Source organism: Nesoenas mayeri (assembly GCF_963082525.1).
Source record: "Nesoenas mayeri genome assembly, chromosome: 4".
In the NCBI taxonomy this organism is placed as follows: Eukaryota; Metazoa; Chordata; class Aves; order Columbiformes; family Columbidae; genus Nesoenas; species Nesoenas mayeri.
The window spans coordinates 18,642,210-18,664,349 of record NC_137540.1 but is presented as its reverse complement, the minus strand read 5'-3'; the positions used below and the strand labels follow the sequence as shown (position 1 = coordinate 18,664,349).

At 41.0% G+C, this 22,140-nt stretch overlaps 1 protein-coding gene across 6 annotated transcripts in view; it reads left to right on the top strand.

Annotated features, from left to right (window-relative positions):
* Window positions 1-16,800, top strand: part of ELF2 (E74 like ETS transcription factor 2) — a 38,852-nt gene extending 22,052 nt beyond the window's left edge. For 3 of the 6 annotated variants that reach the window (XM_080343523.1, XM_080343525.1, XM_080343524.1), the window contains 6 exons: window positions 5,543-5,656; window positions 6,639-6,776; window positions 8,887-8,970; window positions 13,043-13,235; window positions 13,621-13,974; window positions 14,431-16,212. In XM_080343523.1, coding sequence (XP_080199649.1) covers window positions 5,543-5,656; window positions 6,639-6,776; window positions 8,887-8,970; window positions 13,043-13,235; window positions 13,621-13,974; window positions 14,431-15,058 — 1,511 coding nt within the window. In that variant the 3' untranslated portion in view covers window positions 15,059-16,212. The other 3 variants (XR_013922071.1, XR_013922070.1, XR_013922072.1) reach the window with 3 other exon arrangements.
* Window positions 16,801-22,140: the final 5,340 nt, after the last annotated feature.

Below are 22,140 nucleotides of genomic sequence, written 5' to 3'. Positions count from 1 at the left end.
TTAACATACTAGTTTGAAAAAAGGGGGCAAGTCACTTGATTTCCGTAATGGTTTATTTAATGTGGAAAAACACCCCCGTTTTTTTGAAGGGAGGAAGTACAAACCCCAAACACACACTGAAAAGCCCTGCAACAGGGAACTGTTTTGCTGCAGAACACAAAAAGTAGAGCATGTCATAAGCATTTAGACACTCTTGTGTACGATGGAGAAGATAGCTTCACTTTGCTGGTAGAACACTCTCCCGTTTCTGCAGGGCTCACAACTGTAGGAGATTTCAGTTAGTTGTTTTTTACTTTTGATTGTTGATGAATAGAGAGTGTTTTAAGTAGTGGATTATTGTGTTAACAGTTTCTTAAGTCACTGTAACTAGATTGCTTGTGAGCAAACCCTTAGATAAATAACAAATGACCTTTGTATCACTCTTTCTGATGCCCTTAGCCCAGCCAACTCCTTGTTTTTTGGTTTTTTTTTGTTGTTATATTTGCATTGCAGTATGGGATACAGATACCTACACACATCTAGTATTCCCATCATCGTACTATCAGGATACCATAGCTGTTTACTTATTTATGTGTGTAGATAGTATCACATGAATTTAAGAGAGGAATCCCGTATCCTAAGGGATTATGTTAATTATAACTTGCCTTTTCCTGTGTCAGCTGGCCTCAAGTGTTGACAGAACTGCAGAACATTGGATGACTAGGAAGAGAGCTGGACAAAAATTGTTACTGCTTAAGGTTATCATAATTGCTGGTTGTAAGAACAACTCCTAAATGACTTTACAAAGATATGTTTTGGGTTTGTAATTCGTATTTCTCTCATTATTGGGCTACTAACGTAGACCTGATGGGGAAACAAATGTTTTGAGATTATTTCTCTTGTCTTCATTATTGAGTGCCAGTATGCAGTGGGTGTTGTATCATCTTTAAATTGTGTGCAGCTGGAAGTCTTTTGAACTAACAAAGCCAGGCTTACGGAAGTACTCAAAAAAAAAACCCAAGGAGTTGTTCCTCAGTTTCTGAACAACTGTCTGCCATAAAACAAGTAGTAAACTCAGAGTGCCCTCTTTTCCAGTCAAGTGTTGCCTACAGAAAGATTTCTGGGTATTACCTATGTGGGCAATGCAGCTGTTTTTAATTAAAATGTGGCTTAAGCACTGTTACTACCTTCCATTGCTATTTACTGTGGTCTTTTAAATACTGAGATAAAACAAGCATGTGAACAGCAGTAAACTTTAATGAGGTCTGTGAGCACATATGTAGTCACTCTTGACTGAGTTCCATGCTTGGAATCATGAATTCTTCATTAAAGTATTGCTCTGGTTGCTTGATAGTATTAAAGGATAAGCTATTGTAAATGAAGTACTACAGTTAAGTGTTGACCTTTTAAGGCAGACGTTGATAGGTCTTCAGATGAAGAGAGAGGAGCTATACCACAATTTCAAAAAGTATCATTTCAAGTGTCATTTCATTTTTTCCTTTCATCACTTGCTTTAGTTCCTTTTGTTACTCTTGTTTGATGTTAAAACTGGGGGTTTTGTTACAGAATGGATATGTTGCCAGTATTCTCTTCTGTAAAACCAAAGTACAGCCCTGTCAGGCTTAATTACCAAGTTTGGTGTTTTGTAACAGCTGTTGACATCCTTGAATAATCTACTGTACATGCTATTAGTTTAGAAAGTGGAGCTAGAAGACATTAGGTCAACAGTGAGGATAGACATCAGCTAGCCTAGTTAACCATTTGCATTTTAAAAATTGAAATGATTTTCTTTTCTAAGAGGATTTTTTTTTATGACAACAGACCAGAGGCTTTTTAAATGAAATATTTTAAAAAGTGTGAAGGAGTAAAATTTCTTAATAAAAAAAGCAAGATGAGGTTTAGTTTGAAAGAATGAAAGATGAGTGTTAGCTCTGACATGTTCTAGATTGTAAACGGCAGTCCTCATGTTACTCCGTTACCAAGTCTGGAAAATTTACTTACATCCATGTAAACTACTTTGCTTGATTTGGGCAAGCGGTATTCTTCCTGAAATGAGTATATAAGGTAATGGACCTACATCATAAGTTGTTTACTTAAGCAATACAGTGTGTTTTAGCTTAGGGCGTCTTTTATATGTGCACAGTGGTACCATAGTTCATAGTGTAAATAGAATAGACAATTTGTGAATCGGGCATTTTTAGAGAAATGAGTTACATTATTCTTTGTTTAGAAATTTTTCTGCCCACTGTGATACTGCACTTGTGCATCACAGCCTTGGATGTACTGAGAGAAGATGAAGGTTGCTGAGATGATGTATATTTCTATAGCACAAGCTGTATGAGCCTGAAAGGTGCTGCATAGTAAATAATGGCCAGTGGTTTTCTGTGGTGATGGCTTCTGGCTGAATTTGGCTTTGTTTTTATTGTGGAATCCTACTCCTTTGGTTTGTTCTCCCTGCCCCTCCAGTCTTTATTGTGAGAAGTGCTACCAAGTGTTGCGATACCAGTGTAGTTTAGCTGATGACACTCGATCAAGTCATTGGCAAGAACAGCCGCCTGGTTTTCCCTTCTCCCATCCCCTCTTTGAGAGAATTCCCCAACCCCCTCCCCCCCGCAACCCCCTGCCCCGGTTTGTCTTTGGGATATCTTTTCTAGTTGTGTTTTTTCATCAGTATGATTCCTCCAGACTGAGCACTCTGACTTGCTGTCTTCTATTGATTAGACATTTCCTAGCATGGCAAAAAGACATTTTATGTAAAATCTGTATTGAGATACAAATTCACACTTTTCCAAGAAACCATGGACTGTCTAAAGGAGAAGGCAGTTAGCTGAGAACACTTCAAGCTTGGCAATAGCACTTGTTTTAGTAAGTACTTTAATAGATGTCTTTTTGGCAGTGTTAGCTTAGCTTGTTAACTGTCATGGTAGACAGACAGCATGTGTTTTGTTCCAGCCAAAGCCAGGAATGGTACTGGTTTTTTGCTTGATGTTTTTTAGGTGGCAACTTAAGTGGAGTCCTGAGTAACTCATGTTGGAAAAATGTTTGTGAAGTTTGTATTTTCAAACGTCAGAAGCTTTTGAGGAGTAGATAGTGCTGTTTGTATTGGTAATGGAAGGGTTACTTAGGGCAAAGGTCAGGTGGTTCCTTGGCTCTGTTGTGATGGTATTGCATCCTAATCCCTGATGTTGCGGTTTGTGTCTCCTTTCCCTGTGCTCTAGCCCCTCAGCAGGATGCCGTAATACTGAAAAAAGTACAAAGATGGCTTTCAGTTATCTTTTTTTGCTTTGTTCCCATTCTCTGCTAAGTACCTTTTACTTGTAGTGCAGCATCTAAACTGTTATCTATAGGAAATACTTTGGATACAAAAGTAGGAAAATACTGCATTTGGAGGTAGATGACTTCAGTAAGCTAATTCAGTACCGTCTTCCAATTGAAATCTGGCAACTGTTGTTTGAGTTACTTTATATAAATCCTTTATATATTGAATCTGATATCCGCACAGAAGCAAGCTAACCAGTTATCCCCAAAATGGTAACCAACAGAAACAGAAATGAAAATTGTACAGCTTTTGCTGTGGGAGAGGCAATGGGAAAGTTTTGCTGACCTGCTTTAAATCCCGTTTCATGCTTTAGAATAGTAATATGTTAAATGCTGACTTGGACTTTCTAATTTCACTATTGGCATAGAATTGATACATTAATACTGACTAGCTGTATAGTTGTTCCTGTATTTTGATTAACAGTGGGCAGTTTTATCTGATAGATGAGGGGAAACTTCATCATCAATTTCTGTGCAACTGAAGCGTCTCTTTAGAAAGAAATAATGTTTAGGTAGAGGGTTTCCAGTAGGGCCACTCAGTTTCAGTGCAGTTTCAGCCTCTGACTTGAGACATCCCCAAACTGCTGCTCGGGGAAGAAACGGCATCTGCCCGGGCACAGGGAGCACCTGGAACCTGCGTCTGGGAAAGGGCTCATGGTGCAAAACTCTTGCTGATTGCCATCAATTATCTGAGGGAGAGAACGTGTGGTAGAGACCCTTTCCTTTAGCGTGATTTTCCTGTGCTCTTAGGTAGGCTTTCATTGCTCCCAGCATGGGGTGAAGCAGTGGTGGAATGTCAGCTTTATCAGGCCACGTACTCTTCCAAAAGATAAAGCCCCCTAAATAGCATCCTGGGACAGGGCTGTGGTGAGCAGCTGTGCTGGTTCAGCGAGATGTTTCACACTTCACCTAGAATTTTGCATTTGTGCGTCTTCCAGATTTTGTTCACTTCCAGCTTCTGGTTTATGTGTTTAGCTTACTGGCTAGTAGGTTTTTCAAGTTTTTATTCCTTGTGTTTAAAGTGCAATGTGCCGGGAGGTTTTCTCCCCCAGCGTGTGCCCACATGAAACTGTTTGTATCCGGTGCTCTCTGAAATCAGAAGCAGCACTAGCAGGTTTTTTCTCTAAACAAACGTCAAGTTGTTTCTTAGCCATTTTTGGTGACAGGGATAGGCGCCTTGAAGTTCTCATAGAGAACGATTACCGGATCCTCTTCAGTTCTCTGGCGCTGGAGATAGGTGACCCCGCTGACGCTAAAGATAGCTGTGCGGGGCGGGAGGTTTGGCCCCAGCACATGGCCTTACATGGGAAGAGCAGCGGGAGAGCCCCGGCCCACCTCCGCTGGGACAGCGGGCATGAGGGCAACAGGTGCTGCTGCAGACGTTGCTTCAAAAACCTTCGCAGGGCTGAGGAGAATACAGTTGGCCTTGAATAAGGATTATGGTTTCAATTAATAATTTTTTTTTTGCTTGTTTGTTTGGGGTTTTTTTTTGGTTGTTTTTTATTTCTTTTTTCAGTGTTACTGCTGTGTGCAAGTTGCTGTGATCTGCGCTGTATCAAAATTTAGATTTGCTCTGTTGAAGTTACTCTAAATTATTTTTGATTAATTACTTAGTTTTCATAAACTTTCAGAACTTGAAAAAATGTTAACTTCTTCCATTAGCTATTGCTTATAAAAAAACCCCTGTATAGTGTTTATTATGCTTTGTGTTTTGCTTTTTAACAACCAAGCCTGCTAAACCCAACTCAGAGGTATTTTTAATGTCAGAAAATGAAATCATGTATCTGTTTCGCAAAATAATAATGTATTTCTATATAGATACATACTTATCCGAATAGACTGAAAATCAGAAGAGAGATGACCATTAGATTTTAATGGGATAATAGTTGGAGATGGTACTACTTCCCTCCTCTGCTGTGTTAGTTCATAACCATCCTCATTACAGTCTGGTCTGCTCTGTTTGACTTGCAGGCAGAAGACAAGTGCCAGAACTCTGCTTCTGTTAGCTCTTGAACATCTCATAGAAATGAGGACCTTGGTTGTGAAGCAGAAAGCTAATCTGAAAAGCAACAGTGTTGGTTCTGCTTGCCTTGTGTCTTCCCCTAACGTTTCTGTTGACAGGAAGGTATAAAAGGTGTGAAGACCATGTTGGGATCTTTGTGTTGAGTAGTACAGTTGTACAGCGATACAATGTGGACTTTTATAAGTAATATCGTCTCATTAATTTTTTCTTTTCGTCCTACAGTGGAAGCATCGGTTCATGGAAGTAATGTACACTGCACGGATAAGACAATTGAAGCTGCGGAGGCCTTGCTTCATATGGAGTCTCCTACCTGCTTGAGAGATGCGAGGAGTCCTGGTATGTCAGTTACACTTTTCTGCTCTGTGAGCTGTTTCTTCTTCCACTAATTAAACAAGCAAATTGGGAAACCTGCTTCTGTGGAGAGTCGTATGCTGCTTAAAATGTTTGTTTATTTCAAAACTACTGATCTGTTGGAGTTTTTTACAGATTTCTCCATGCTGTAACAAGCATATTTAGAGATTAAATAATTTATCTGAGAGGGGTTTTGGGTAGAGGTCCTCGAATAGCTACACGTTTAAAATGGACTTCTCCAGCTGAACATCAGGAAACACATTTTCAATGGGAGGGTGACTGAGCACAGGCACAGGTTGCCCAGAGAGGCTGTGGGTTTCCTTCCTTGGAGATATTCAAAAGCTACCTGGACATGGTGCTGGGCAGCTGGCTCTAGGTGGCCCCACTTAAGCAGGGGCTTGGTCTAGGTGACCTCCAGAGGTCATTTCTCAACCATTCTGTGGTTCTGTGAATTTGACATTTTAAATTGCTAAAATAAGAGAGTTATTTTAAAGGAAAAATAGTTTTACCTATGTTTCTGTTTTAGAAAGAATATCTGAATACGCTGTGTCGCGAAGTGTTATCAGTTAAAAAAATAAAACCAAAACTTGATGCGTACTTGATGTTCCTTCTGAAGTTACTTAATGCATGTTGGATGAAATAATGGTCAAACTGAAACCCGAAAGCTAAAAAATAGGAAATGGAGATAGGAATAAGGATCAAAGATCAAGATCTTTATTTGTTTCATTTAAAGTTGAGTTTAGTCCTAAAGAATATGGGTGTGATATAATTGTCTTATGCCTAACAATACTGACAAGCGTGCATGTTTTTTGGGGATTGGACTGATTTTCTAGGTGGCAGGTTGTTGGAAGAGAATCTTGGTATAGTATTGCGTATGCTTTAAAATAATTTCATGTAAGTTACACTACAATAATGAGGCAGAAACTTAATCAGATACTCTTTTTTTTTTTTTTTTTATTTCCCTCAGAATTTATCCACGCGGCCATGAGACCTGACGTGATCACAGAAACTGTGGTGGAGGTGTCAACAGAGGAATCTGAACCAATGGATGCATCTCCCATTCCAGCTTCCCCTGACATCCATGAACCAATGAAAAAGAAAAAAGGTATGGATGGCTCTTAACAGCAGTGATCTCAGACTCTGTGATGTGCAGTGCTGTAATGGTGAGGGAGATAGGTTAGATGATCTGATTTCTCTGCTCATGTAATCAGGCTGATTGCAATCTGAAGTGTGAGTTCTTAGAAAATGAATGTGCAACAAGAAAAAAAATAGCAAGAGAATGGGCTTTTCCAAGCCATAAAGCAAAATCATGTCTTTGTCATGTTTTTAAAGCATTGTTTGCAGAGTGGAGGAAGGGTAGAGAAGGATTCAGAGGACTTGTGTGGGTAACCGTTGGTGTCTGAAATACAGATACATTTGGAGAGCAGGTAGACTCAGGGATCTTATAGTGAAACAGCAGGTTAAACACTAGCTTACAAAACCATAAATCAGTTTACAAAATCAGTGTAAGATCTTTCTTGCCCCTCAGTTCAAGAAGGACAAGGAACTGCTGGAGAGAGCACAGCGCAGGGCAACAAAGATGATTAAGGGAGTGGAGCATCTCCCGTATGAGGAAAGGCTGAGGGAGCTGGGTCTCTTTAGCTTGGAGAAGAGGAGACTGGGGGGTGACCTCATTAATGTTTACAAATATATAAAGGGCGAGTGTCACAAGGATGGAGCCAGGCTCTTCTCGGTGACAACCAATGATAGGACAAGGGGTAATGGGTTCAAACTGGAACACAGGAGGTTCCATTTAAATTTGAGAAGAAACTCCTTTTCAGCGAGGGTAACAGAGCACTGGAACAGGCTGCCCAAGGGGGTTTGTGGAGTCTCCTGCACTGGAGGCATTCAAAACCCACCTGGACACCTTCCTGTGTAACCTCATCCCCCCCTCCGATGGGGGGATTGGACTAGGTGATCTTTCGAGGTCCTTTCCAATCCCTAACATTCTGTGATTCTGTGAGAAGGGTCTTGTCTGGTTGGCATGTCTTGGAGAAGAAACTTCAGAACAGTGTTTGAGTTCTAAGCATTCAGCTACCAAACAAGAGGTTGACACCTGGTGAGGTTTCTCTCTGGTCTGGCAGTTTTCTTACAGGCACCAATGCAATTCACATCCCTATAGGAATATTGTTTTATTAGAGCTTCCAGATGTGCTAAGATGGAATATTTACTTACAATATAGAGGGGAAAAAAATGCAATGTAGTGATAAAGTGATACAAATCTGAAATCTGTGAGGTTTAGATTTAATAAAAACACGTGCACAAAACAGATAACTGTAACTCCACTGTAAATTACATAAGAATGAAAGCTATGATTAAAGCTTTTTCACAGCTGTAGCCATACACTGGATTTAAACTATTCATTTGTATTCCACTGTCTGTTTGAATGCTCATTACTGGGTAGATTATGTTCTAGAACTGTGCTCAGGAAGTTCTGAACTTTAATGAAGGTTATTTTGTAAATATTTCTTTCCTACTACGGAGTCCAAATCCCTGCACTTAAGTGTGTAAGATCATTCACCTGTAGTTACAGAGCATTAACTTTCGTCTTCATAATTAATGCCTGTTGTAATTCAGCCTTTGATGAAGAACATTGTTCATAAGCCAAAACTAACGCTCTTGTGCCCGAGGAAGGAGAGTTAATCATTGCTGTTTGCCTTTCACTGAAGGCAGAAGCACGGATTGTTTACAACCCGCTGCCCTGGGGTATGATCGTCTGCCCTGCCTGGGCCTGTTCACCTTGAGTAAAAAGGTCACCCAAGTGTAAAGGCACAGAGAAGCCGCAGGTCTTGCTGGGAGAGGATTTCCCTGGCACGGGAGGGAAACTGGCAGCTCTAAGCCATCTGCCTGCTGAGGAGTCTCCTCCTAATGCCCCTGTTTTCAGAGTAAAACAAGACACTGTACTAAAAGAATGCAAATATGGTGCTTACCTTACCTGCCATTAGCTCGTCTGAAGATGAGTTAAAACTGCCTATGAAATAAGCAAGCAAAGGATTAATTAAAGTGGATGTGCAGTAGTAGTATTCTTTAGAATTTAAATATATCCATACCTGTAGCAAGGAAATGGCAGGAGAGAAAAAAAAAGCATGAACTGCTTATTTTGGCAAAGCTAAACTATAAAATACTTATATTCTCCATAGGATTAATGCTTTTTTCCCCCTGTGTTTTGTGTGCAGCTGGCCGTAAACCCAAGTCCCAACAATCTATATCTGAGGGGTCTCCAGACCTAGGTATAAAGAAGAAACCTAGAGAAGGCAAAGGTACATTTTTCCATTTATCGAGTCATTAAAGTTACGCCATATGTATGTATTATGTCTGTCACAGGAAAAATACAGATCTTGAAAAGTGTGGTGGATTACTTTGTACTGACTTCATTAGAGTTTTAATTTTATTCAATGTCTTTGAATTTGTACAAGATCTAGCATAATGATGTGTGGAACTGCTCTGGAAGTGTCCTGTAATATGCTCTGCAGTTAATAGGCTTACTGATTTTTAATTTCCTTTGTGTTTATTGACTCATGCTGTCTTTTGTCATGTGTGTTAACTTATTGCTAGACACGTAATTTGTTAAGCTACTGCTGAAAGGCTTGTTCTCAAGTAGAAGGAGCTTATGGGCATTTGTAGCGGTGGTGGTTGAAAATATGTTTTCTTAATTGATTTACAAACTTCAGGGGGAATATGTTGCTTGACTAATAGATTCACTTTGGCCTAGGGGAGAAACAAATGAAGATGTATTTCTGTACTGACTGAGTGAGGGATTTTGTGCGGGAGAGTCATAATTTCCTGATGTTTCGCCTGCTGAATAGTGGGTCCTTTCTTGGTCTCCAAGGCCCTGCTCTTCACCCAGCTGGGAGACAGACCAGGGTGTTTGCTCATAGGTTACCTTGGAGTTGGCGTACAGTGTGTCAGCTCTTCCCCTGGTTACGGGTGAAAAATGTGGATCTCTTCCCCAGTTACTGCACCAGAAGTTGTTTGTAGAGGTTGCTATGGCTGGCAGAAACAAAGTGTGGTGGCTTGCAGCAGCAGCACTCTTGCTGGAGGGGTGGGCAGGGGGCAGCTCCCCTGTTACTCTGGGATTTGTTTGAAAGCAGGTTCTCTGCTGTTTGTTCAATTCCTTATCTGGGTACAGCTCCCGAGTCGTCGCATTTGTCAGCAGACCCAGGAGGAACGGTGCTGACGTCACTCAAATGTTAGCCCATGAAGACCAGAGCAAACCGTAATTAAACTTCTCTGCATTGGCCACTGACATCTTGGGATTTGAGTGTAGCAGTGGACCTCAGTGAAGATCAGACCTTTGCATTAAAAAGTACATCTTGTTTGATTTTTTTTTTTTTTTTTTAGTGTATTCTTAAAGCCCACTTAGCTTGCTTTCTGATTCTGATTTCACTATTACAGCTTTGCATTACCTGAACAGTACTTGTAAAGTGTCCCAGTTCCTAGTTGGCTGCACAAATAGCTTTGAGAAAGGAGGCCTGTGTTTTCTGTCTCTTCTAGTTTTTGTCTGTACTGGTGAATTAACTCTATAGCTGTTTGTTGTATAAAGTGGGAGTTGGTACTGCTTTGGTTTTGTTTTTTTTTTTTAATTTCTGTGGGCCCTGGCTCCTTATATCTCTTGTTCTCATAAGGTATGTCATTCCATATTTTACACTATAACTGGCATTAAAATTTGTTTTTTCTTATGTAGGCTAACTTGGTGTCCTGCAAAATACTTTGTTACTATATTTATTTTTAAAATTTATTTTTAAGAAGTATTTGCAAATAGAGGCTATTTTACATGCAGCATGTTTTTTGCAAAACCAGGAATTATTCCTAGAGCTCAGTACTGTCAGCAGAGATAAGTCACGGAGGAGGAGGAGGACAGCTGGTTGTGCATATTTGGAGAGGGGATCGCTTGTTGCCCATGTAGGTACTCAGTCCTGTGTGCATTCCTCATGCTTTCTGGTGCAAAGTGAAGCAGCTGTAAAGCTGATGTGATTGTTCCCTTCAGTTTATTATACAGGAGGAACGCGAGACTTCTTGAGTTTTTTTCTTGAAGGGAGAGAGTGTTTTTTCTGTCCTCACATAGTGGATTGGCAGTTTAGGCATGGTTTCCCTTTCCATGTTTTGTTACTCATTTGCATAAATAAGCCTTTTAAAGTGTAGGGAGCAAAACTGGCTTTGAGCCTCTCCGCATAGATGCTGGTACCAATGCAGTAGTTCCTTGATAGACACAATGCCTTGTATAGTTCACATACTTTGTGGCCATTAGTCCTGCTAGCTGGAGATGATGGCGAACGTTCTCAAGCAGCTGGCAGCTGGAATAATCAGCTAGCCATGAAAACTTCTTTCATTGCGCAAAGCCTCCTCTGCGTTGAAGTTAAGATTGGTAATAATCATGTCTAGCTCAGTTGTTGTGAGACCTTCCAGAGGTGGAGGTGAGAGCTGTCTGCTATTAAATAAGGCTTCTGTCTTCCGAGCAAGGTGCGATATGTATTTGTCTCCTAGGCTGGACTTCAGGATGCTTAGGTGTGGCAAGAATGTAAACCTGTTCACATATATTTTACTACCATGTCTTTATCTTCCTCTTCCTCAGGATTCTGTAGGCTTGGATTAATTTTATTAGGAAAGTCTTGTTCTAAGGACAAAGGGTTTACAAGATGGTTCAAACTGGTATTAAACATTTCTAAAATAAGCTTTTTGTATTAAATGCGTAACAGCTATTATTGACACAGCAGCCTACCTGAAGTATCACCGGGTATTACTGGCACTAGATGGCTTCTGAGTAGTATAGGTATTGCATAGTCCTCCTGTGGGAAAAAAGTTCTTGTTTAAGTCAATATAGAGTATTAGGGAAAAGAAAAAAATGCTGAGGCTGCAGCACTGTACCTGCAGAAAAATGAGGCACTTTCAGGAATGATTTCTCTTGAAGTTCCCGTTTACTTCCTAATATCGAAGCCCATTCAAATAATCCATTGCAAACCTATAGCATTCGATGGTGGACCCAGAAATTCTGTTTCTGAGGAGCTAAGAGAAAAAAAAACAAGGATTAATTCCTTAAAATCTAAGACCATTTCAGGATTCCTGAGTTCTCTTGTTGATTCTTTCCTTGTATAGATCCTATTCAAATGTCTCTGATATCTAGCAGAAGCTGGATTTTGGTAGGTCTTGAGTCAGTTATTGGAGCATGTGGTAAAATACATTTATTCTCTGTCCATGAAGTGGTCTTTCAGAAGATGAAACTGTATTTCTTTTTACCCTTTGAGGTTTTTCAAAGATAGCTAAGTTCTTGGAGTCTGCAACAGTCAGCATGGCATAACAAGTACTATGCTGGGCTACTAAATCTCAGGAATTAAATGATCTTTCCCCCCCCCAAATTATTACATTTTTACCTGGCCCATGACACCCTGTAAGCATGATCAAGTGAAGAATTAGGATTAATGTTCTGAGGTTGTTATTCTTGTAGCTCTTAATTCTTCCTTCTCAGATAACATGAGGAGTCTTCTTCAATTGTACAAATTGGAGTGCGATCTGTTTTTTATCTTACACTGCTCCTCCTCTTTCCCTAGATGCACAGGGTACACTCGGAGTGCAGACAACACCCATGTTATGTTTTATGCCATCCTGATAGTCACCATCACAAATCCCATCTTGAGGCTTCTCCAGTGGAAACAGAGCACTTCTTGAGTAGATGAGAAGTACCTTAAATTCTTCTCTTGTAGGCTAACTTTGTTCTGTATCCCCCTCATTACAGAAGGGTGCATAGGATTTCTGCCACTTGAAGACTTGTAGCAAGAAGTTGGGCTGGCTTCACACCCAGAAGGACATTGGTCACTCTGCAACATATATTTGGGAAGGGTCATAACATGGGGCTGTCACTGATCTGTGTGAGTGCTCCAGGGCTTGGACAGCAGATTATGTTACAAACTTACCACAGTTGAGACGGTTTGTTATTTAAAAATTACATATTTTTATCCTCCTGTCTGTCAGCATCATAAAATGCACAGGCATTTCCATACCCTTGTTTAAGCAAATATAAGAAAAAAATTCTGAGCTCTTGTCGTGTCTCTGCTGGTTGTAGTGACTTGGAATGCCCTCCCACACTTTTTTCCAAGAACTGAGAATGGGCACTGGATTGAAGAGGCTCCTGTGTGATGGAGCCAGCTCACTTGGATTAGTTCATTTCAGAATGTAAACATTTATGGAAGCTTTACTAAACAGAATGAATGAATATGTGCAGGTTACATACCATCTGCTGTGTAACATTTGCAGGTCATTCAGAGTTAACTATGTATGGAAAACTTTCTGTTATCTTTAAAAGTGGATTTCTAATATTTAACTGCTTTCTGATTATAGGAAATACAACATACTTATGGGAGTTTCTTCTGGACCTTCTCCAGGACAAAAATACTTGTCCTCGATATATTAAATGGACTCAGCGAGAGAAGGGAATCTTTAAACTTGTGGACTCAAAAGCTGTCTCCAAACTATGGGGAAAGCACAAAAACAAACCTGACATGAACTATGAGACTATGGGAAGAGCTCTGAGGTAAAAACTCTTATATCCTTAAATTATCTACTATAATTTTAAATCTCATTCTTAATTTTACCTATAGCAATATAACAGTTCTGAAATTTTAAAAGCTTTGCCTTCTTGCTGACTTTTCTGTTCAAAAAGCATCAGAGGCTTACAGTTCCTATTGCTTTTTATGTTACCAGTTAATTTGCAATTTAGTTCCTGTTTAAAAGGTTGGATTTTTTTTCAACTAGATCCTTCAGATATATTGCCAGTATGCTCCACCAGCTTCTTTCTGTACCTTCTCACATTGTGGGTTTTACTGTGGTTACTTGGGGTTTTCTTGTTAGCCTAGAATGGGGTTTTATTTAAAATCTGTTACTGTGCTGGTTACTACCTAATTGTACTTTTCTTGCAGATATTACTATCAAAGAGGAATCCTTGCAAAAGTTGAGGGACAGAGGCTTGTGTATCAGTTTAAGGAGATGCCAAAAAATATAGTTGTCATAGACGATGACAAAAGTGAGTCCTGCAATGAAGATTTGCCAATGCCTACAGATGAAAAGTCATTGGAAAGAGTGTCTTTATCTGCAGAAAACCTTTTAAAAGCAGCAACCTCTGCACGCGGAGGAAAAAATTCCTCGCAGTTAAGCTGTACCAGAACAGAAAAAGCAGTCACCAGAGTTGTGAATATTGCCTCACCAGTGCATGACACATCGTCTTCTCGTCCCTCAACTACCACTACTACTGTCCCAGCAACGACAGCTCCCAGGTTTGTAGTAACGTGGCTTGGGCTGGTTGTTTGCTAATGACAAGGAAGTTTTTGGTTAGAAAGCTGTCTTCTAGTTTTTTGGTTTATGTTTTATATGTTGGAAATAGTTTCTGATCTGCAAGCAGTGGTGTAACAATAGAATACTATGGAAGTCTAGTTTGTGAGTTCAGAGCCAACTGTCAATGTGCTCGCCCTCGAACGTATTTTACAATTATGTAGAGAGGGAGGGGGGAAAAAAGATAAAAGAATACTGCCGAATTTCCATGGTCCTGTTGCTAGATGTACAGAAGGTTTGTGTGGTGGTTTGTTGATGTTGTTGTGGGGTTTTTTTTGTTTGCGTTTTGCTTTAAAAACCGGTTAGAAATCTGTGAACCCTAGGTTTGTCTGTCCCTCTTTTCATCTCTAACAGTGCCCTGTGTTTTGGCTTAAACATGCACATCTGTCTTCATTTTGCAGGACTGTACGTGTGGCAATGCAAGTGCCTGTTGTCATGACCTCTCTGGGACAAAAAATCTCAACCGTGGCAGTGCAGTCAGTAAATGCAGGGTCACCGTTAATAACCAACACAAGCCCAACAACAGCAACAACTCCGAAGGTAGTAATCCAGACAATCCCTACTGTGATGCCAACCTCTGCTGAAAACGGAGACAAAATCACAATGCAGCCTGCCAAAATCATTACCATCCCTGCCACGCAGCTCACGCAGTGTCAGCTGCAAACAAAACCGGGCCTGACTGGGTCAGGAAGTATTAACATCGTGGGAACCCCGCTGGCTGTGAGAGCACTAACCCCGGTGTCCATAGCTCATGGGACACCAGTAATGAGACTATCGGTGCCTGCTCAGCAGGCGTCAGGCCAGACTTCTCCCAGGGTGATTAGTGCGGTTATAAAAACTCCAGAAGTTAAATCAGACACAGCAGCTTTAAAACAGGAACGCGAGGTGAAAACGCTGCAGCTGGTAAAAGAAGAGAAGCCAGCAGACGGAAGCAAGACTGTGACCCACGTAGTAGTAGTTAGCACGCCTTCAGCTATTGCCCTTCCTGTAACAATGAAAACAGAAGGAATCATAACGTGTGAGAAATGAAGAATAGGTTGCTTCCAGCATGGACTTCTAGACTGTTACGGTTTTGAATATACTGACATTGGGGGAGGGAAGTGGACGCGATCACCAAGTCGAAAAGGAGAGTTTTGAAATGTTAATAAACGTGGATATGTTGAAGACTTACTGGAAAAAAGCTTATTTTCCCGTGTTTCAGTGGGAATTGAACCACATTGATACGCTGACAAAAACTGCCTCTTCCAGTTGGGAAACAGCTGAACCTATGGAGAAGGAAAGACAGAGGGACTGAAAAGGGACCAAACAGTTCACTACGTTACCGACTTACACTAAGACCTGGAACACTAAAAGAGAGATCTGTGAGAGGTTTGCCTTGGTTTTTAGGTTTCAGGGGGAGAGGAAAGTCTCATTGTTACAAATGTCAAATTTGATGCATTTTATATGCCTACCAGCAATTACTACTGTGTGCCCACAGTACTCAACTGGTGCTATGTGAAAAACTCTGCTACTAGGTATTGTAGAATGTGAAATAAAGGAGAAGATTAAAGAGCTTCTAAAAGAAGACAGAGACCTAGAGGGATTTTTGTATTATACAGCTTAAGCAGATTCAAAATGAAAGCCTTAGACTGATTTTCAGTTATCTTTCTTGAAATAAGCTAATGGCTTGTTTGTGTAAAGCTTTTTTATTAAAACAAATTTTTTAAAAATCTTGTACCTAGCACAGTATTGTTATAGAATTACATGTAACATATTTTGTATGGTAGTTAAAAGTCTGTCTAAATTTCTTAATTGTGGACAAAACAGCAGCAGGCTTTCCGCCTTCTGCCATACCATGCCTGTGTCTCTCACTTAGCCTTGACATCCATGCATACATTTCAGTTTCAGCTCTACTCTGCCACTTGAAAGGTCACACCCAGCATGAGCTTTTGTCAGGTAGTTCTAAACCTGTAAATTTTTTTTAGTTGGAAGTTAAGAGGGAAGTACCAGTGTTCAGAATGAACTATAATAGTTTGTATATTCAACATTTGAAGTATATTCTATTTTGTTGTACTCTTGTTTCAAAGTGTATTCAAGTAGGTTTTACTGAAATATAGAAACTAAATTTAATGGCGTTTGGTCTGCTTTTTATTTTATTTTTTTCCTTTCAACCTATTAACCTTTCTTTCTGCTTATTTGAAATCTTCCAGGCATTCAGCCTAAGATAGCTGATACAGTGTGGAAGTTTGGAACTCCTCACTACTCCGGCACTCCGACTGGCTGAGCAACTCTCCCACACAGTACACTGAAAGATTTTTTTCATTGAAGTATCTGAGAAGCTTGCCGTAGTTGGTGAGGTGTAACTTCTGACGGGGGTATAGTCCTCAGGCACTTTTTCAGGACGGTGAGCGTACGCCGTGTTCTTGTGTTGTGACTAATCACACTAGTGCTGGTGGAATAACCTCCGTAGCTTCAGAAGTTACTGCCCTCCAGCCCGCAGGTGATAACTTTGTGTGCGCTCCCAGCTGTTTTAATGCAAAGAAGACAGGGTTCGCTTAAGTGATTCTGGGAATCAATAACTTCTAGAGCTCTGTGAAGTACCTGACTATTCCTCCACCTACAGCTTTGTTTCCTAGGGCTGCGTTGCAAAGGAAAGGTAGAAATGAGCAGAGCTGGCTACTCAAGTGTGCTGATCTCTCTGTTGGTCTCCTAGAGGCAAGTAGAAAGCAGTGGTAGGTAGAAACTGTGAAAAAAGAAATACCAAGTTACGCTGCTTGTCCTTTTGATGATGTTGCCAGTGACATTTCAAACTGTTAATATTTTGGCTTCAGCCACAAATACATGACTTTAGGTAGATATTCGGGTTTTTTTCCGCATGAAGTATCTAAATAGCTTTCCCATTTATCATTGCACTTAATTACGAGTGTCATGATACATTAATACAGGGTGAAGCTTAGGTGAGAACTAGACAGTACATCAGTTACTCCATAGCTGCAGTCCATGTGCAAGAGTTTGGCTTAAAATAGGTGCAGGGTAGCTCACCCTGTTTCCATGGGGACCACATTGTCAAGAAGAGAGAAAAGTAATAGTGTTTTTAAAGCCACATTTTTAAGTATTTTCTGTAAGATAACCTTTTCTGAATGGCTGTTGTTTGATTGTATATGAAAGAGAAATGCTGTTTCTCAGAAATGTATATCACCAGAGTATTTCTAGTTAAGACCTTTCCGACACCTAATTTAGATACACTGGAAGTCAAATGGGGACAGACTATCTTCCTGGAAATAGAAAAGGATCTTCAGCTGATGTCCTCCTCCTTCTCTTAAGTTAGAGCCAAGACTTCATCGTGTAATGGCAAAAATGGAAGGAATGAAGGCGCAGATCTCTGCAGCCCACAGCCGTGCTCCAAGACGCTGCTGTCGTCAGTGTTGTGCCTTGCCACCGAACTGGCGATGGCCCTTTGGCTCTCTCCCCGTGCTACCCGGCAAGAGGGACACGTGTCCCGGCTGCCCAAGGACACGTTTCAGAAGTTAGTTACGTGCTGCAAGAGTCTGAAGGTGCATGAGGATGCGCTGTGACTGAAATGGAAATGGTACTTAACCTGGCTTCAAACAGCAAAGCCGCATTTTGTTGACCTTTCCAGGTATGCCTTTGTACCTCTCACTTGGTTTTTAAAATTTAGGTGTTAGCTGTAAGTACAGACCAGCTTTTTGTCACAGTCAGGGAGTGATTTCAGCCAATCTGCCAAAGCACAGCTCTTCAGCATTGTTTTGTGTGCATGGGGTTCCTGAGTTGTTCTGAGGTGCGATTGTTCTTGAGAAGCGGTGTGTAATCTAGGTTCTTACAAGAGGCAGCCTCTCCCTCTACAGCCAGGTGTCAGAGTGGCAAGATTCCCACCTGAAACTGAAAATGCACATAATTCTCTGGGTCTGTGCAAGCTTGCTCTTCAACATGCTGCTTTATGCTGACATAATTAATTACTGTGTGGGCAAGAACTGTTTTTACTGGTGGTGTTGGAGGATGTGACCTCAGGATGAGAGCTTTGATCAGGTTTGTAACATCTGAAATGGAGAAAGGGACACTAAAACATTGAAGAAGATGGTATCTAGCTATACTAGACTTCTGCAATCCTGTTGAAAAATCTGTTATTTTGTCCACGTGTGAAAGTGGCACTAGCTTTTACATCTGAAGCTTATGGCTTACGTAGAAGAGTTCAGGCTTAAGTCATCCTTGGCAAGTAATAACTTTTCTAGTTGTGTGAGTGGAATGGAACTGGTGTGAAGTGAGCACACTTTTATACAGAACGCATTGAGGCACACACAGCCATGGTGTCAAGTGATTTTACATATATAAATACAAACATATCATTTTTATTTTTCAAATAACTACTATTTTAAGCTTTAGGAGGGACAGGGTAATGCTGTATAATCCACAGGAGGAAACCTGATTGTGAATGGCAACGTGGAACAGAGTTCTGAGCCTCAAATTTTCTGGGTTATGACAAGAAAAGTTGCAAGGGGAATCCCATCCCGGAAACCACTGGTTTTGTTGCTCTCTTGGAGAAAGCCCATCTTGCTTAGCATTGAGGTGAAGGTTTCTGTGGCTTGGCACAACTCAGGCGGTCAGGGTATAGCGTGCTGCGGGGAAGGCTGAGCTCTGGGGATCCTCTGCTAATTGATCGGCTTTGGAGAATTACATCTGAGCTGATGAAGGATCAGTGAGCCAGAGGCAATCAGGAGGTGATGAGAAAGCGGAGGGGTGCCTGTAGCCTCAGTTCTCACTGACAGGTGCAGCATGGATCTTTGCATGTGAAGATCCTCACAGGCAGAACAAGCTAAATTCAATTTCTGCCTTGTAGAGGCAGTTCAAATAGCAGGTATTAAACTTATTAAGTGAAGGCGATTCAAGTGACAGTATCTACTGACCTAATTGTTCTTTAAGAGAGAGAGTGTTTTAATAAGCTTGCAGCAGCTTCCTTCTTTCAGTAAATTAAATAAGCAGGTCATTTTTTCCTTCACCTGCCTTGAGGGTGAGGGAGAACTGCCACTACTAAAGCTAATGAAGCTTTTATTTAAGATTAGAGCAAAGCATCTGTTGAGACTTTCTTTAGCCTTGGTGCGCTTATAAGGCAGACAGCCACAAGAAGAGCTTTGAAGACATTTTTATTGTAAGAGTCACACTGCTACATAGGAAAAAACTTTCCTTCTTCCTGTGAAAAATATTTATTGTACTGATATTTATAGCAGGCAAAAGCATTTCAGTGCTGCAGGCCTGCCTCTTGCTGAGTTAAACAAAGCAAGAGCAATATTTCTCTTAAGTTTTCCAAAAGAGCCTGGCTGCAAAATTTATAGCTAGTACTGAAATAAAAGGCTGAAGCTGACTGGGAAGTAACCAGTTAAATTTCTGTGTCTTGTCTACTTTTTATGACAATAAAGCAGAAGGGGCTTGCTGTTGTGCTGTAGCAGGGATGTGTGATTTTCTGAGTGTGATAATATTAAGTATTGCTGTGTGACGGGGAGAGTCTCCAGCCTTTTCAAAGTTATCCCACCCTCCCCTCGCCTTCAAAATTGCCCTTTAAGGACATGAAGCAGTGAACATGTACATGTCTGTGGCGAAATAAGAATCCCAGCCCTTTCCACTTCAGAAAAGCTCCGCAGTGACGGCAGTATCGCATAGATTGTGCTGTTTCTCCACAGTTTGGTTTCTTTTGTAGAAGAGTTAGCACTGAAAGTGAGGGTCTGAGTAAAATGCCATAAGAATCATACAGATACCAAATATCATCCCCTGTGAGAGCGACAGTGGAGTGTTGTAGCTGCTATAGTTTGGCTCCTGCTGGTAAACAGAGCATATCATAGTCAGTGCTGTGGCTTTGTGCTCTGGGAGTGGTGAAGCAGTGACACGTGGGTCAACATCCTCAGCTATCCTTAGGAAAACTGGGTTCTTTATGCAAAAATAAAATGGAAGTTGAGGGCCCTTTGATGTTGGTGGTTCTTTTGTTTGATTTGTTTTTTTCTTAATATAGATCTGAGTATAGTATTGCCCTTGCTCTCAAGTTACATCATCCTACCACAAGTGTAGTTTCTTCCAGAAACTGCCAAAAGGGTTTGAATGGAAACTCCAGCTTTTGGTGTGACTTTCTGTGGTAGATGAGCAAGGAGTTGACTTACTAAAGGTATCATATAGGTCTACATTGTTGTGTTGCTTTTAGAAGTGTTTAGCTACAGATGACCAGATACCTCCATTAACAGGCAATTGTATTATTTCTCCTCCTTGCAAAGACCCATTTGAGGGAAGATCCTGAGAAAAGACAACCCTAAAGGAGAAGCACTGCATCTCATCCCCTCAGAGAGCAACTGCTTGCAGCCAGCACTACAAAAAGCCAGCTGTCTCAGTCTCACTGGTATGAAACGCTTACAGCAGGGATGCTCAGGGATATGCTGTTCTGTGGGCTGTTAGGAACGTCTGGATCTCCAGCCCAGAACCTCCCCCAAAGCAGCCACCCTTCTGGCTTCCAGGGACACAACACAGATTTGCTCTTTTTGAAAGCACAGCTGAAGGAGGCCCTGGCTGGTACTGTTTGATATGTCACCATCTGTTTGGTAGGAGTATATACCAAGGAAGTCAGGCTCTTTGGCTGCAAAATCTTTTCTGCCTGGGGAATTTCCAGTGTGCATTTGCTAGAGGAGTCCTGCGTCCCCAGCTGGTTAGAGGCTCTGCATGGAAGCAGATCATCACTCTTACCCTGCAAGGGTCAGGAACACAGGCAGAGCATGTCACAGCTGCACAACATGGCACTTCCTTTGTCTGCCTGAAAGGGAGCATGGCTGTGTGGGAATTTGGGACTTCCAGTTGTCAGACCCAGTATTTCACTTACCAGCAACACAAGTACAATAATTTATGGGCTGTGCAAAGCACACATCTGTGACGTTTCTTGCTCTTCAAATGATGTTTTATAAGAAAATGTACTGGCCAGCATTGTAGCTCCACAGAACTGTTGGGAAGAGTAATACTTACAGTAATGTAGACTCTAGGCTGCTGCTTTAGCTAGGGGGAGAGAGCAGCTTAACATTGCTAGAGGTACCTCCCTACAGACTTGCTGCGGAATTAGGGCATTTCAAGTTTAAGAAAGAGCACTTGCTGTGAAAGTAAAGCAGCTGTTCCAGTTTGTAAGATTAGGACTGTGGGGCTGGAGGAAAGAACTCTGGAATGGGCAGCATCACCACTAACTTGAAGCTTGAACATTCACTAGTTGTGACAGATCATCTACTTATGATAGGGAAATGAAAAAGATGGCAGCAGAGACTTTTTTTTTTCCAAAGACTTTTATTAATAAACACCTGGAACATTTCAGAGTTACTATGGGCCTTACTTTACATGGAAGTACTGCTTTATTTGCTCTGCCTCATCTTTCCCGACTATGTCAATGTCAGTCCAACTCCAACTGTTGTCTCTCTTCCCTCCCTCTGTACCTCATGTTCTGGCACAGTGGCATGTTTATAATCCATATATGCAATACCTATGCCATACCAATAAGCACCATGCACACAAACACAGCTCTGTTGTAGCCTAGGTGCTTAGCCAGAGTTCCCCTGGGCCACAGAAAAAGGCTCCTTAACACTGTTGCTGTGTGATTTCAAGTTGGAGGCAGGATCACCAACTTCTCTCAATAAATAAATTTTATCTTCTAACAGGTTCCAGTGTAGCTTTAGATTCTGAAGATAAATAAAATAAAGTTTTCCAACATGAAGACTGGCCCTTTACTGAAACAGCAAGATTGACAAGACTACAAATTTAAACCATTTAGAAAAGTAATCCTTGAAGCAGAGGAGGAAAAACTCCCTGGTTAGGTGTGTCCTCTGGAGGGAAGCAGGGAAGAGACAAAGGTAACAGTCACTGTGTGTACATACCTGCAGGTCCTGTGTGTGACAGACATGCACATTCATCTGGGAAAGTGAGGATATTCCTACACTATGTAAAGTAGTTTGTCTCAGTTTCCTCACTTGCTCTTACTGGAACGGGTCTTCCTCACACTTTGCTATTATCCATTCACTTTTAATGAAATTGTCATCTCAAGTCATGTAAAAAAATGAGAAGACAACACTAGTATGAGCTTAGATTTGTTCATGTCTGAACTC